Here is a 14006-nt window from a genome sequence, read left to right on the forward strand (position 1 = left end):
CAATAACCACTATGCTGTAGTACTCAATGGCTGCACATAGGCTCTATAAACCACTGTTGTAACGAATTTAACCTCTTAAGTTTTTAACTTTATCACAAGTTAAAATTGTAATTTAATATATATATATATATATATATATATATATATATATATATATATATATATATATATAACTGTGTTTGGTGAGACTATACAAAGATGCCAAAATATGCTTAGACATATATGACCATGCTATAAGGAAAAGACAAAGTAGTAGATCATTTATCAATTATTTCAACTCAAAAAACGAATTGGTGCCAAACAGGTAAGAATAAACATAACAATAACTCAAAAAAGTAAGTGTTAGGTAAGAATAAACAGGTAAGAACAAACAATAATCATAGTTACAATGTTTACATTTTGTTTTTGTATGTGTGAGTGACTTTTTATTAAAAAAAAAAAAACAAAAAAAAAAAACAGCTCTGTTATAGGCTCAATGATTGCTTTGTTTGTATGTGAGTGTGAGTGTTTGCCACATTGAGAATGTTGTACAGGGTCACCCCTTCATTTGTGTGCATGTATGATATGCACTGTGTTGGATCTATTGATTTTTATTTGACAAAAAAAAAAAAAAAAAAATGCTCTGAATTACAGTTTTTCCCATTCATTCTTATGGGTGCCCATTTATGTCCACGAAGGTGAGATTAAGGAGGGGTTTTTTTCACCCACTTAACATTGTTGAATAAAGTAAAAAAAAAAAAAATTGTGTTCAGGTGGCAAACTTAGCAAAAGTAGCCAAGTCTTGTACCGCTCAGATTAAGGAAAGTATTTTTAAAAAATAAATAAAAATGATTTTGCCCACATTTGTCCTGAATGCGGTTTGAGGGTAAGACTCTTCTAGAAGAAGCAGGGTCTTAATATTAGTAGCCCCGTTTTGGCCAGCCCGAGTATGGTTTGCAGACCTGGTTTCTCTCCTGGAAGGCTCTCCTTGGGAGATTCTGAACCAGGTTGGACCTTCTGTCACAGTCTTTCACCCCCGACCTGAGATTTGGAAAATGTGGGTCTGGCCCCTGAGGGGTACCATTCTCAATGCTAGGGCTCCTACTAGAAAGCTTTATGCTCTTAAATGCCATCTTTTCTCATCGTGGTGTGAGCAATGCCATCTTAACCCAGCCGACTTGCCGTTTGGTTCAGTTCTGGAGCGTCTTTCAGCTGGACTGACCCCTGCTACCCTTAAGGTGTATTTCCGCGCAACTTCAGATTAAAGGGTCTTCAGTGGGGAAACATATCCTGGTGTTTTGGTACTATAGAAGCACTACCAAATCAGGTGCTGGTGCCACCATCTGTAGAACTTACTGGCATTGGTGCTACTGCTCTCAGATGTTAGTCTGGAGCCCTGCTTCTCAAGGTTAATATTCAGAAGAAACTTAAGACATTTGTGGGTCAATTTCCCAGAATGGGTCTGTGGTGTTTGAACTGGCTCAACAAAAGAAAAATGGGTCACACTTTATTTCTAGTATCATTAAGGATGTACTTAAGCAAAAAAAAAAGAAATAAATTAATGCATGTATTATAATGTAAAAACATGTATGTACACAAATATTCATTTAAATGTTAGTACGTAAAGGCACTTAATATAAGGTGGGACCGAAAAATGAATCTGCTAATGCCACAGATTCAGTTGGTGCTGCTAGTGGAGCTCAGATTAAACTCTTGTTGATCTCTTGCACCTCTCGGGATGAATCTGAACTGAAAGTCTCTGCTGCGCTATTGCAATGCAATATTGTGCAGTACAAAGGTAGTGTTTCCCCAAGAACCTACTTCATGTCAAACCCTTGTACATCGAAATCTTGTTCTCCTGATGGAGCTGATTGATTGTTTGGTTTTCAAAGTCTCCACCATGAGAGTCGTTTTCAAATGAAGTCAATATTTTATCAAAATAATGATGCCAGTTTCTGTCACTATTAGCTCCAAACCCAAAAACATTCACCTGTAAGAGAAAGAGTTGTCAGTGCGTTTCTTATTCATGAACTATTTTAAGTCAATAAAATGTAAAAACTAAAACTCCCTCTTTTAGAAAAAGAAAATTGTGAAAAAATAATTCCTCTAATTTTAATATTAAATTCATTGTCTTTTTTTTTCTATTTTTATTTAGCAAAAATATGGAATCCAGTTTTTTCCTTTGCTTAAAAAAATAATAGTAGTTGTACATATCTTACAATGTGACTTTATTTCACATAATAATAACTCTATTACTCATTTTTCTTTAAATCGCACAATACAACTTTAAACTATAAATCTTCATGTCACAGTTTTACTTTCAAGCAGATACAATGCACATACAATGCTACCCACTGTTCTACGGTTTTAATGCTGACACTTTTCTGAAAGGCCCTTTGTTTTTGTTTAAACAGTCTGCACTGGACTCCTATTCATGATGACACCCAAAGTCAAATATTTATAATCCAGGTGTTATTCTTATACTTTTAGATCCTTCATACTTGTATAAACTGACACTCCCTCAAAAACAACCTCAATGCCACACTGGAGCTGTGCCACACACCGTTTGAACCGGCAGAATGGGAGTTTTTACCTTGTCACAGATGTGAAGAGCGAATATCAGCGTCAAGAAACCAGTGGATGGATATCTGCCATGACCTTCTGCCCAGTTATCATGCACATATCTTATGAATTCAGGGTGGAGGATCATCACCTAAAACCAACAACAGAAATAAAACAGGATATTAAAAAAATATAAAAAAAAGATCAACATTTGTCATTGATTGATTGGTTGATTTCATGATAAGGTCTGTGTTGTTCACCTTGTCCTTACTTGCTTTGATTGTAGATGGAACTTCTCTGTATGTTCTAAGCAAACAAATACATTTAGATCAAAATTCAGATTTAAAAACATCATTTAAAATTAAATATCCATATTGTTAGTTTTAATAAAAACAAAATGACTGAAATTACTATACAAAATGCATTGAAGTATTATTATTTTTTAGTTAAGGAAAACATTGTTTTAGGTAAAGGAACATTGAGGGCCCTATTTTAATTATCTAAGCGAATGGTCTAAAGCACACGGAGCAAGTGCACATAGGGCGTCCGAATCTACTTTTACTCGTTTAACGACGGGAAAAATGGTCGACGCGCGCGGCGCATGGTCTAAAAGAGTTGTCCCTATTCTCATAATGAGTAATGGGTGTGTTTTGGGCGTAACGTGAAATAAACCAATCAGAGTCTCATCTCCCATTCCCTTTAAAACAAAGTGCTGTTCGCCTTTTTTCATCTTTGTTGCCATTGGCTTTTGGCCTGCTTAGGTGGGGACATTTAATTGAATATTCAACAAAAAAATTGATCTGCCTGCATTGACACCAGCTTACTCCAATCATGTGAATGAGTCAGCTTCCAAACAAAGGAATTTTTCCCGCTTGAAAATTGCACCTTTCTCATTGGTCAAGCCAAACTCGAGAGGTGTGACCTCTGTGGAGGTTAAAGAGTATCCGCACAGTTCCCTTCTCCCTATCCAGTCCGACCGCGGGACCTTTCCTCGCTGTGCAGCCGGAGGGGTCTCAAGTTACAACCATTGTAACTACCTCGACCATAACAGAGTCAAACTAGCAAGTTCATCATCATTTCTTCATTCAACACAGAAGAAATTGATTGCAACTTCAACATCATCAAGACTTACAGAACCATCAAGACTTTCTCCTGAGACTGCATCTGGACTCTTGTTCAACGGCTAAGGCAATGCAAGTATCATAAATTTCACTAACTAAAGGATGAGCGTACGTGCTACTTTGGACGTGTGTCTGCCGTCATCGGGCAAATTTCAACCGGAAGTGAGCATCCCTATGTGTGTTCCCTTTTGTTAGGAACACCCTTACAATTGGCGTCCCCTTCCCGTAGTGCCATTCAAGGACACAAAAACTATATTTGGAATTTGCCCATTGACTGTCGCACATCTCTGAAAGAAATTCAATTCCGGCTGTACGTCAACGCTGTAATGTGACTGGTTATCATGGCTCATGTGATTTAAGTTGGCCGTTACGCTTTCTCCAATGGTAGAGCCAACGGACCCTGGTATCTCTTAATCATATGATCATCTCTGGTTTAATTCTTACTGTGTGATGTTCTTAGTGGTAAAAGCGCTGATAAGCCACTGCATGTCCAGAACTTTAATTGGTAGAAGCACCAGATGGGTGTTGTCATCCAAGTCCACAGCGCTCTCGGGATACAGAATCCGGTGAGTGGTCTTATTGCCCACATCCTTCTCATAATCCTCTGTTGGTCCTTTATTTATCCTGAGAGAAAAACACACAGGAGATTGAGGTATTCATGATATTCTAATGAAAAGCCTTTAAGGCATCTTTTTGAAAATAGTTTAAATAACATCTTATTCGTCTCTGGAATCACGTGATCTAATGGAATCTCATCTGATCTCAGGCATACAACAACAGCCTCTGTCATTAATTGTTCCATCGATTCTGATGGTTGAAAGCTTCATTATTCACTCTTAAAAATAAAGGTTCTTTGTTGGCATTGATGGTTCCATGAAGAAACTTTAACATCCATAGAACCTTTTCATTGGACAAAAGGTTCTTTATAGTTGAAAATGGCTCTTTAGATGATTAAAATGTCCTTCACAATAAAAAAAAAATGTTTAAAGAAATTTTCAGTGTTCAGTTCTTAAAAAAACCTTCTGAAGAACATTTTAATAATCTGAATACCATCAATGGCAATAAAGAACCTTCAGTCTGGCAAAATCTAATATATTACCTTATGACAAAGTCATGGCTGTCTATTAGTTGACCATAGTTGGATCCCAGGAGGTTCCCAGAGTTTCCCACCACAGCACAGGTTCTGCAGCGATCTGGACCAGCATCTGAGTAGTGTTCCTCATCGGGAAAGAGAGAAAACAGCTGGTTCACCACCTCTGTGTAGTTTGAGACATTTGGTACATCTTGAAGCTCCTGTATGAAATAATTTAATCAGTTAGGACCAGAATGAACTATATTATTCAATCATGTAAACGTGTTTATAAGAGAGTGTACTATTTTAAGATGTTTGCAGTGCCTTATGTTTAAGAGGCATTGTGAACGAAGAATAAAGACAGGTGCTTGTTGAAGCTCTGTATCTCCATAAAATTAGGTTTTTAGTAAAAAGTCGCATTACACATTTATTGTTTTATATGCCTGTTTACACCCGATATTAAGAAGCGTTTTCATCAATCCGATCACAATTGGACGACAAGGTGTAAACGGGGTCTAAAACGTTTTGAGCTTGTCCAGAGCTTCGTAGTCAAAATTGCATTTGACTAGATTGTTTTCAAAGTGTAAACGCTCATGTGGTCGAATGCATTCAAACTACCACAAGATCGCCTACTCTCCTCCTAGGCGCCCACTGACCTAATGCGTAAACATAGGATTTAAACTTTGTCGGCTGAAGACCTGAGTTTGGTTTGAAGATTAAAAATGTACCAAGCACGAACAATAGATATTCTCTAACCATTCCTGATTTTCTAACACAGCATTTAACGTGGTCTTGCGGCTATCAGAGCAGAAATGAAAGCTGATGCTTTCCGTATGTTTTTCCGTTGTCTCCTTTCTTATTCATATGTAAATTACGTGAGCTATTTTGTCAATTAGATCAAAAGATCTGAAAAAGCCCATACAAGTACTCACATGTAGACCTCTTCCCTCAGAGAAATCAGGACAGAAGTGGTTGAAAGTGGACAAAACAGAAGGATTAAAACACCAAGTGTAAACGTGTATGTGTCTCCCTCGTCTACTTGTGATCCGGTCAACCAAAACGCACCTTAATACCAGGGCTGCGTTCAGCCCCGACAAAAAGTTGCAAAACATTTTTTAAACAGAAACGGTGGTGTGTTGAACGCCCTGTTCTGATGACGCAAGAGTTGTAACTATGGCAGCTGAGAAGGCCATTGATTCTTTGTGTTCTTTTTGAAGAGCCTGATGAAATTGGTAAAAATACGTGTTTAATACTGCAAAATACGCTCGAAGTTACAGTCACTGCCCTTGCCGTCCAGAATAAAAGAGAACATCCCAATCGAGTGAAGGGATTTGTGTAAACTGTGGTTCCTAATTATTGTGATCCAACATTTGCCTCGGATTTCAGGACGAGAAGACAAACATGTCTTCTAAAATCTCAATTGTTGCGTATACCGAGCTGCAGCGGACACATTTGTAAATGACTTTACTTGGACCCATTGTGGGAGCTGTCTCTTTAATACCTCGTGGTTTATATACACGTTGCTGCTGATTGGGCTGACATTTTTGACACACCCACCAAACAAGAGAAAACGTATCTCAAACCCTGTTGCACACAGTTTCCAGGAAACATGTCATTCAACCCGGAAACCGTAGCAAAAAGTTGCGCACTGGTTTGAGCTTTAACGTGCCCCAGGTGTAAACAGGTAGTGAATTTGTATTTTGACATTAAACATCTGGTTTAAAACAGTCATAAATGTTTCATTTTTTTATCTATATCAATGATGGTGAAAATATTTAAATGTTAATCAATATTTACAATTAATAAACATTAAAATATAAATTAAAAATGGAGGAAATGCATGTACATATTATTCATATTTTTGGGGTCAGTGATAAAAAAAAAAAAAATAGGCCCAAATAGTTTAAGCAAGGATGTATTAAACTAAAAGGTGTTTACAAAAATATTAAGCATGGTTATTAACATGGTTTTCACAGGAATAAATTACATTTTAAAATTATATTCAAAAAGAAAACAGTTACTTAAAATATTCCACAATATTACTGTTTTTACTGAATTTTCATAAATCAAATAAATGCAGCCTTGGTGAGCATAAGAGACTTCTTTTAAAAACATAAACAAATCTTACCAAAATCTTAATTTTGGGGGTAGGTATATACCAAGTAAATGCATATTTATTTTGAAGCAAACTTTCTTACCTTCCACCAGCTGAAGATGTTTGCATGTAATTCACTGTTGGTGCTGTTGAGCAGAAGTGGAACAGTGGGTTTGTAACGTTCACTGAACCAGCTACTATTTCCTCGGTCTTCCAAACAGATAAGGGATATGGGTTTTCTTATAAAACTGTAAGAACTGTGTGTCAAAACCACTACTGAGTTTTGAAAGTACAGGACTAACAAGATGGTCATGGAGCTCAGGAGTGCGATGATATAGCGGAGACGTTTCAGTAGCATGGTCATCGGTGATGTTAGAAACTTTGTCACTTCAAACAGAAATACAATAGACCTACAGAGGGAAAGAGAGTGATTTATATTGAGTTATAAAAGAGACGTATACAAGGGGGCTAAAGGTGCACCATATGGATAGCCAAACAAGTCATATTTCGCAAATAACCAAACCCCTGGTGTCCAGAAAAAGTGTTTTAGAAGAAAAGACAATGCGAAAAGCGGTGTTCTGTAGTGCAAATTACGCTGTTTTAACCACTGATGATTAAAAACTCGAGAAATACGGAGGGCAAATTATTTTGCGGACCCCATGGCAATGGGTTATGGGCTCTCAGACCCCAATTTGAAAACCCCTGGCCTACTTGACAACTTCTCTCTTGCTCAGTGGCAGTGCCAATGCAGATCTGAATGCTCCGCTGTGATCTTGCTTGTCAAAGGTCTAAAAGACGAATCATTGTCATTTAGAAATAAAATCACGTAGGTGTTTGATTGTGATCTTTTACTGATTATTTGTGCAGTTCTACTATGTATACTACTACTATAAACCTGGATAATTTCTGATACGTAAATGCTGTTTTATCCATATAACATTTTCTGTTATCACATCTATTAAAGTAACGGTTTCTGTTCAGATTTTCTGCTAAAATCTTGGTTTATCCCAGTTAATTTACCTGGAGTGGTTTGCTCTGATGAACGGTTCTGTGAGGACGTGTACTGATAGAGGAGCATGTCCATCAGCTGCAACCTGCAGATATATTATGGCCAATAACTAAAGTTAATTGAGCAACCAATTGTAGAACACTCAACTGGCAAATCTAGGCAATCTGGCCTCCGATGTTTGCCGGGTTACGGACCTGGGACAAGAGGGGGCGTGTCGGAGAGCGCCTGAGCCACTGCATCTTTTTCCCCTCTCCCCTCTCTCCGTCAGTCTCTTGGCCAGCTTTTTGCCACCGGGGCAGCGGGAAGGCCTGTGCCGGTCTTTTGGAGATGCGGGGACCTGGGTCACTTCCAGGATAGGTGTCCAGTCATGGAGGTGGGGAAGTTGATCCAGGTCCCAGACTCCCTGTGGGCTGCCCCCGAGCAAGCTGGGCAGTACCTAATCCCAGTGAGTAATAAGTGGGGTACATATCAGGCTTCAGTGGATTCAGGCTGTAACCAAACCTCCATTCATCAAAGCCTGATGCAACAAGGGCATTGGAAATGAGCCGCAAGGTTAAGTTGAGGTGTGTGCACGGGAATGTGGTGATTACCCTCTAGTGCCTGCTAATATCCAATTCAGGGGGAAAACGCATAGATTGAAGGTGGCGGTTAATTCCCATATCAGGCATCCGCTGATTTTGGGGACTGATTAGCCTGCTTATACACAATTATTGGGGATTCTATGTGTGGATGCCTCTTGGGAGACAGGGCTAGGGAGAAGAGAAGGCGTTGCTCAGGCAGGAGACACTGTTCCTGGACCCTCGCAGACTGTCTCAGGGGAAACAAGAATGAGGTCGGAGCTAACGCCACCTGAAATAGATGACTTTCCTCTGGAGCAGTCTTGTGACCAAACGCTCAAACATGCATTTGAAAGGGTCCGCACGATCGACAGACAGTTGCTTTAGAGCAGGGGTGCCCAATCCTGCTCCTGGCGATCGACTGTCCTGCACAGTTCATCTCCAACCCTAATCAAACACACCTGAAGCAACCAATTAAGGTCTTCAGAGCACGTCAGGATCACTTGAAAATGAAGGGCAGGTGTGTTTGATTAGGGTTGGAGATGAACTGTGCAGGACAGTCGATCGCCAGGAGCAGGATTGGGCACCCCTGCTTTAGAGTGATCAACCGCTCTCCTATCCTTACTTTTCTATAATAAGGGACAGGTTGTATCAGGTGGCCCAAGACGCCCAAACCAAAGAAGATACAACTCAGTAATTAGTTCCAAAAAGCTGTCTGAAAACACTTTTCCAGGCGGCTCATTGTAATCCAATGGCAGGACATTTAGGGGAAGAAAAAACACAAGCACGTCTCATGGTCCGATTTTTTGGCCGGGCCAAACCCGGGTGAACCCACCGGCCATTTCAAAAGCGCCATTGCCTCTTGTGGATGTCCAAGAATTGGCATGGACCTCATAAGAGAGGTTTGACGTCCTCTCCTTGACGTCATTAGAGAGGCTTGGTAGGAGGGGCCTTTAAACAGCCGTAATGAAATTCAGTATGTCCTGGACCTCTGAGCAAAACTCGACATGTTGGGAATTTTCTCCAGCCATAGGACAAACAAACAATGTCGGCAGTACAACAGGGGTCATGAGAGCGTCAATTTACACCAGGAGAGAAAGGGCTTGTATTGCTTCCAACATTCAGCTCTAAATTACTAGCCAAGTGGCAAGGACCTTTTGTGGTCACACAGCGAGTTGGGGATCTCGATTATGAGGTGCAGCAATGTCATGTCAGATTTATCACCTCAACCTCCTAAAATGCTGGAATATGGGGACTTCGGTCAAGCTAGCATCAGTGGTTTCGGGGGAGGATGATCTCGGTGTGTGCACACAAGTGCAAGTGTGCACACAAGAATGGGTGTCCCTGTCGGGTAGCCACCTCTAGAAATAATGCTTGTAATTTATTTAAATTCTTTTTGCATTTGAAGATTGAGTTGTTCAATTACTATTTGTTTTGGAATATGTAATATTTTTGTGCTTATCTGGAGTTAAACATTCATCTTGCAGGATCAGTTCGTATTTCTTATTGGAGATACAGTGCAAGCTGTGTGGAATCACAGACCCGTATTGATGAGGTGATGTTACAAGATTTGTCATGAATTGTTGCCCAGCCAGCACACTCTGATTCAAGCTAAAACACTGCTATCAAGTCACTTACTATCCCTGTATAAATGCTTTGAATCTTTTCCATTTGCAAGTAATAAATTCCCACTTGTGCATTTACAGATGCCCCTATAATCATCATATTTACAGGTAACAAACCAAAGGAAGAAGGCTGCAGCATTGCTGTGTCAACCGTGGTAAATACAGGAACATCCTTCATGAGGATATGTGCAGCAAGCTTAAAATTTAAGATTACGTTTCTCAATTTGCATGGGTCTTGGGTTATTTATCTATATTTGTGTAACTGTTAAAGTTACGTTTTATTCCCTGTAAAGTAGGAATTGGTCAATGGAATCCTGGTGTTTGAGGGAAATGTGAAGGAACCTTTCCCAGCATCCTACTACGATGTGGCCCTGATGACTGAGGTAATTCATCACTGTTTTTTTCCCTCAAGGTATTTTATTTTTTTTACTTTCCTGCCTCTTTGGAACATTTCCATTCAAATATACTGTGTAGAGATGCTGCTGGAGAGCTTCTGGGGCACTGACATAAACCACTTTCCAACAACTTCAAAAAATTTGGTGACAAATGATTTTGGTTTTCTTGTTTTTGTGCCTTTGGAGCTCTGTTTTGTTTTTAGACAACTTACATTCACTTGTAATGCTGGAGTAAGATTTTAGAAGAAACCTTTTGGTCCTGTTTAATGTTGGTGCTAAAGAGCTAAAAGTAACAAGGTTCGGTAACACTTTACATTTAGGTCTCATTTGTTAACATTAGTTTTATGTGTTAGCCAACATGATCTAACAATGAGCTTTTTTTCAGTATTTATTAATCTTTGTTAATATTGGTTAATTAAAATATAGTTTAAGTTAGTTAATACAATTTATAGTCATTGTTCATGTGAGTTCACAGTGCATTAACACAGTGCATTAGCATTTTAATACACAACTTTTGAATATAATAATGCATTATTAAATGTTAAAATTAACATTAACTAAGATGTATAAATGCTTAAAGTATTATTCATTCTTAGTTCATGTTAACTTAAGTAGTTAACTAATAAAACCTTTTTGTAAAACATTACCCAAAGGTTTGAATCTTAGTGTTGTACATGTAATGATACTGTCATGATTCCTGTCTTGTGTTCCCCTCGTCTTGTGTGCACTTTTGTTATTTCCTGTTCTGTGCCATGTTTTGTAGTCCTTTGTAGTTTTTCTTGTTTATTAGTCTCCTCATGTGTTTCTGATTAGCCACACCCCCTTGTTATCTTGTTTAGCTTGTGTCTAGTTCAGTCTTTGTGAGTTCTTAATGTTATTGTATGTTGGTTGTTCTGTTCCTGGGTCCTGTTTTGAGTTTATTTAATAAAGTTTGCTGCACGTGGATCCTGCTTCCTCCTTTGATTCAACCTCATTGTTACAGATACTTTTCTTTACATTTTGTTTGTATTAATTCATGGGTTGTGTGTGAGAGGTACTGTGTGTTTGCTTCTAAAATCATGTGTGTACTGGTAATTCCTAGGTTATGGGGAACAAATGACCCCAAAAGTATAGTAATACCAGTAAATTACATGGAAACAATCTTATAAATCATACAGAATGATGTTTTATGAAAATGTAAAAATCCAAAATGTTTTCTGTGATGGATAGTTTTAGGTACCTTTGTATGTGAGGGAGAAAATGATTGTGCATATAAGCCTCATTGTCCTCCAGACTCTTTCTAAATGAGAGTTAAAGTGTTGTAACTGTTGGTGTTTATGTATAGTGTTTCTTGGATTTTTCTTGTGCATCAACAGAAAGGTTTTTATGTATTTATTTTAGAGATAGTTTTGTCAGTAAATGTAGAGGGTTTTCAAATTGAATTTGTGTTGATTGTAACTAGGTTATTAAGATATATATTTTTTTATATACTTAGAAAATTAGAAATATACTAAATTGCAACTTTATTATTAGAAAATTTAATTACAAATGTATTTAATTATATAATAGTGTACATGTATATTACATTAAAGTTTATTTTAGTTCACATTAATTGCTTGTCAGTATATTTGGAAGTACACTTTTACCATATTTCAAAGTCCATAAAAAAATGTATTAAAGTCCCTCTTAAGTTGTTTAAAAAAATCACTCTTAATTTCAACTAATTGCATTTAATTTGAACTTAATCTGTAATACATTTGAAATCAATTACATATGCAATAAGTCTGTCGAAAACATTACACTTAATTCACACTTAAGTGTATTGTTAACTGACATTAAAGTATATTTTAGTTCATATTAATTGCTTGTCAGTACATTGAGCAGTGCACTTTTACTATATTTTTAAGACACTAAAGCAATTACGAAAGTACATATAAAGTCCCACTTACGTTGTTTAAAAAAATCCCTCTTAATGAAAACTTAATGCATTTTATTTAAACGTAATCTGTGATACATTTTAAATCAATTACATATAATGTGCATTAATGCGCCGAAAACATTGCATTTAATTCACACTTAAGTGTATTCCTTTAAAGTATATTATTTGTGTAATAAGTACAATTTATAAAAGTACACTAAAGTGCACCTTTTTTTTCACAAGGGTAATTTACTCATAAAACTTTTCCTAAGAATAAAAACTGACTTACCTACTTTGGTAATGTATTTCAGACTTCTCAGCGTTGTGTTTTTTCAAATCCTGAGTTATTAGATGCGCATTATTAGAGTAAGGCGTAAGGTAAGACTGCCGATGGTGTGTGTGTGAGTAATGGAACCGTTGTTTGCTTTGTTTAGGTTTCGCTGTATGGGTGGAGCTTGTGTGTAACTCTACCCCCCTGGTAATACCTCCTGCTCTATGCGTGTTGGTTGGTTAGGCTACGGCACGTAATGAAAATTATATTTTCTTCTAGGAATCTTCCTGATCAGTTAAAGAGTAATTGTTGCATTGAAGGTCAGTCACATTCAGACTGCGAGCTCAGAGCAATTAAAACAGGTCAGATATTTTCAAAGGCATCAATGAGGAAATAGGAACTTGTATGAACGCACAAATTAGAAGGCATATTAACTCTTTCTCTTTTTTTTTTTAAGTTGCCAGCCACAGACAGCATTTTTGATCATTAAAAAAAAAAAAGATAATGTTCTTATAAAAAAAACAGCTCTAAAGAAACAATTGTTTCTTCTAGGTTTTTGAACATTTGGGGTTTACGTTACATCATATATTGTTTAATGAATGTTTATGGCATTATTCGGATTCATGTGTGTGTCACTATGATGGTGTTTTGTATTTGTGTGTATGACTGTGCACCTTCTTTAAATTACCATGTGCCCCGCCCTCAGCTCATGGAAAATGAACTAGTGAACTTTGAATCATCATTTGGTTTTTCTTTTTTTTATGGTGGTTATCAATATATTACAAAGGTATAAAGCAGATTTCAATACTTAGTATACTAGTGAAATTGAATGATAACGTTTATCGGTTAATGAAATATAAGGGTTGTCCCATAAAAACCAGTGGTGGAAAGAGTTCTAACAAATTGTACTTAAGTAAAAGTATTGCTACTTAAGTAATAATTTACTTGAGTACAAGTAGAAGTACTGAAAAATAATATGACTCAAGTATAAGTAGTTTGCTTAAAAACTACTCAAGTAACTACGTTACAAAGTACTTTGGTATTATTTTTCTATTTTTACCCAAAATGGGGAGATGATAGCGATATGGAGAGCTAAACACTCTCATGTCAAATCTGTTTCATTCATACTGGAAGCCCAGTACATACTGATTCATCCCTGGCGCAGAAAGTCCACAAGTGAGATTCATAGAAGTATTAAACTTATGACATTTCAGGAAATGCCTTATATGGATATAATAACATATTGACGTCTTGACTGATGAAGTCATGATGATGACTGATGACTACATGAAGACAAACACATGATAGTGATAATATATCTGTGGTTATCAAGCTATCTCAGGTATTTTCATAAGAATGATGGATGTGTAAAAATTAGCCCATGATTTACTCACCCTCAAGTCATCCTAGGTACTGTATATAT

The 14006-nt window shown here is 37.3% G+C and overlaps 1 protein-coding gene across 3 annotated transcripts; it reads right to left on the reverse strand.

Moving 5' to 3' along the window:
- Nucleotides 1-439: 439 nt before the first annotated feature.
- st3gal1l (ST3 beta-galactoside alpha-2,3-sialyltransferase 1, like) lies at nucleotides 440-12617 on the reverse strand. 3 transcript variants are annotated; one of them, XM_079878678.1, is made up of 7 exons: nucleotides 12606-12617; nucleotides 6933-7239; nucleotides 4762-4955; nucleotides 4107-4286; nucleotides 2802-2847; nucleotides 2573-2692; nucleotides 440-1969 (listed from the first exon to the last, which is right to left on the reverse strand). In XM_079878678.1, the coding sequence occupies exons 2-7, from the start codon at nucleotides 7191-7193 to the stop codon at nucleotides 1802-1804; spliced, it is 969 nt and encodes a 322-aa protein (XP_079734804.1). In that variant the 5' UTR covers nucleotides 7194-7239; nucleotides 12606-12617; the 3' UTR covers nucleotides 440-1801. The 3 variants fall into 3 exon arrangements, with proteins under 3 accessions (XP_079734804.1, XP_079734803.1, XP_079734805.1); XM_079878677.1 differs by lacking the exon at nucleotides 12606-12617 and adding an exon at nucleotides 7850-8119; XM_079878679.1 differs by lacking the exons at nucleotides 440-1969; nucleotides 12606-12617 and adding an exon at nucleotides 7850-8119 and having other exon boundaries at nucleotides 2133-2692.
- Between the last annotated feature and the right edge of the window lie 1389 nt (nucleotides 12618-14006).

Source organism: Squalius cephalus (genome assembly GCF_949319135.1).
Source record: "Squalius cephalus genome assembly, chromosome: 8".
NCBI classification, from domain to species: Eukaryota; Metazoa; Chordata; class Actinopteri; order Cypriniformes; family Leuciscidae; genus Squalius; species Squalius cephalus.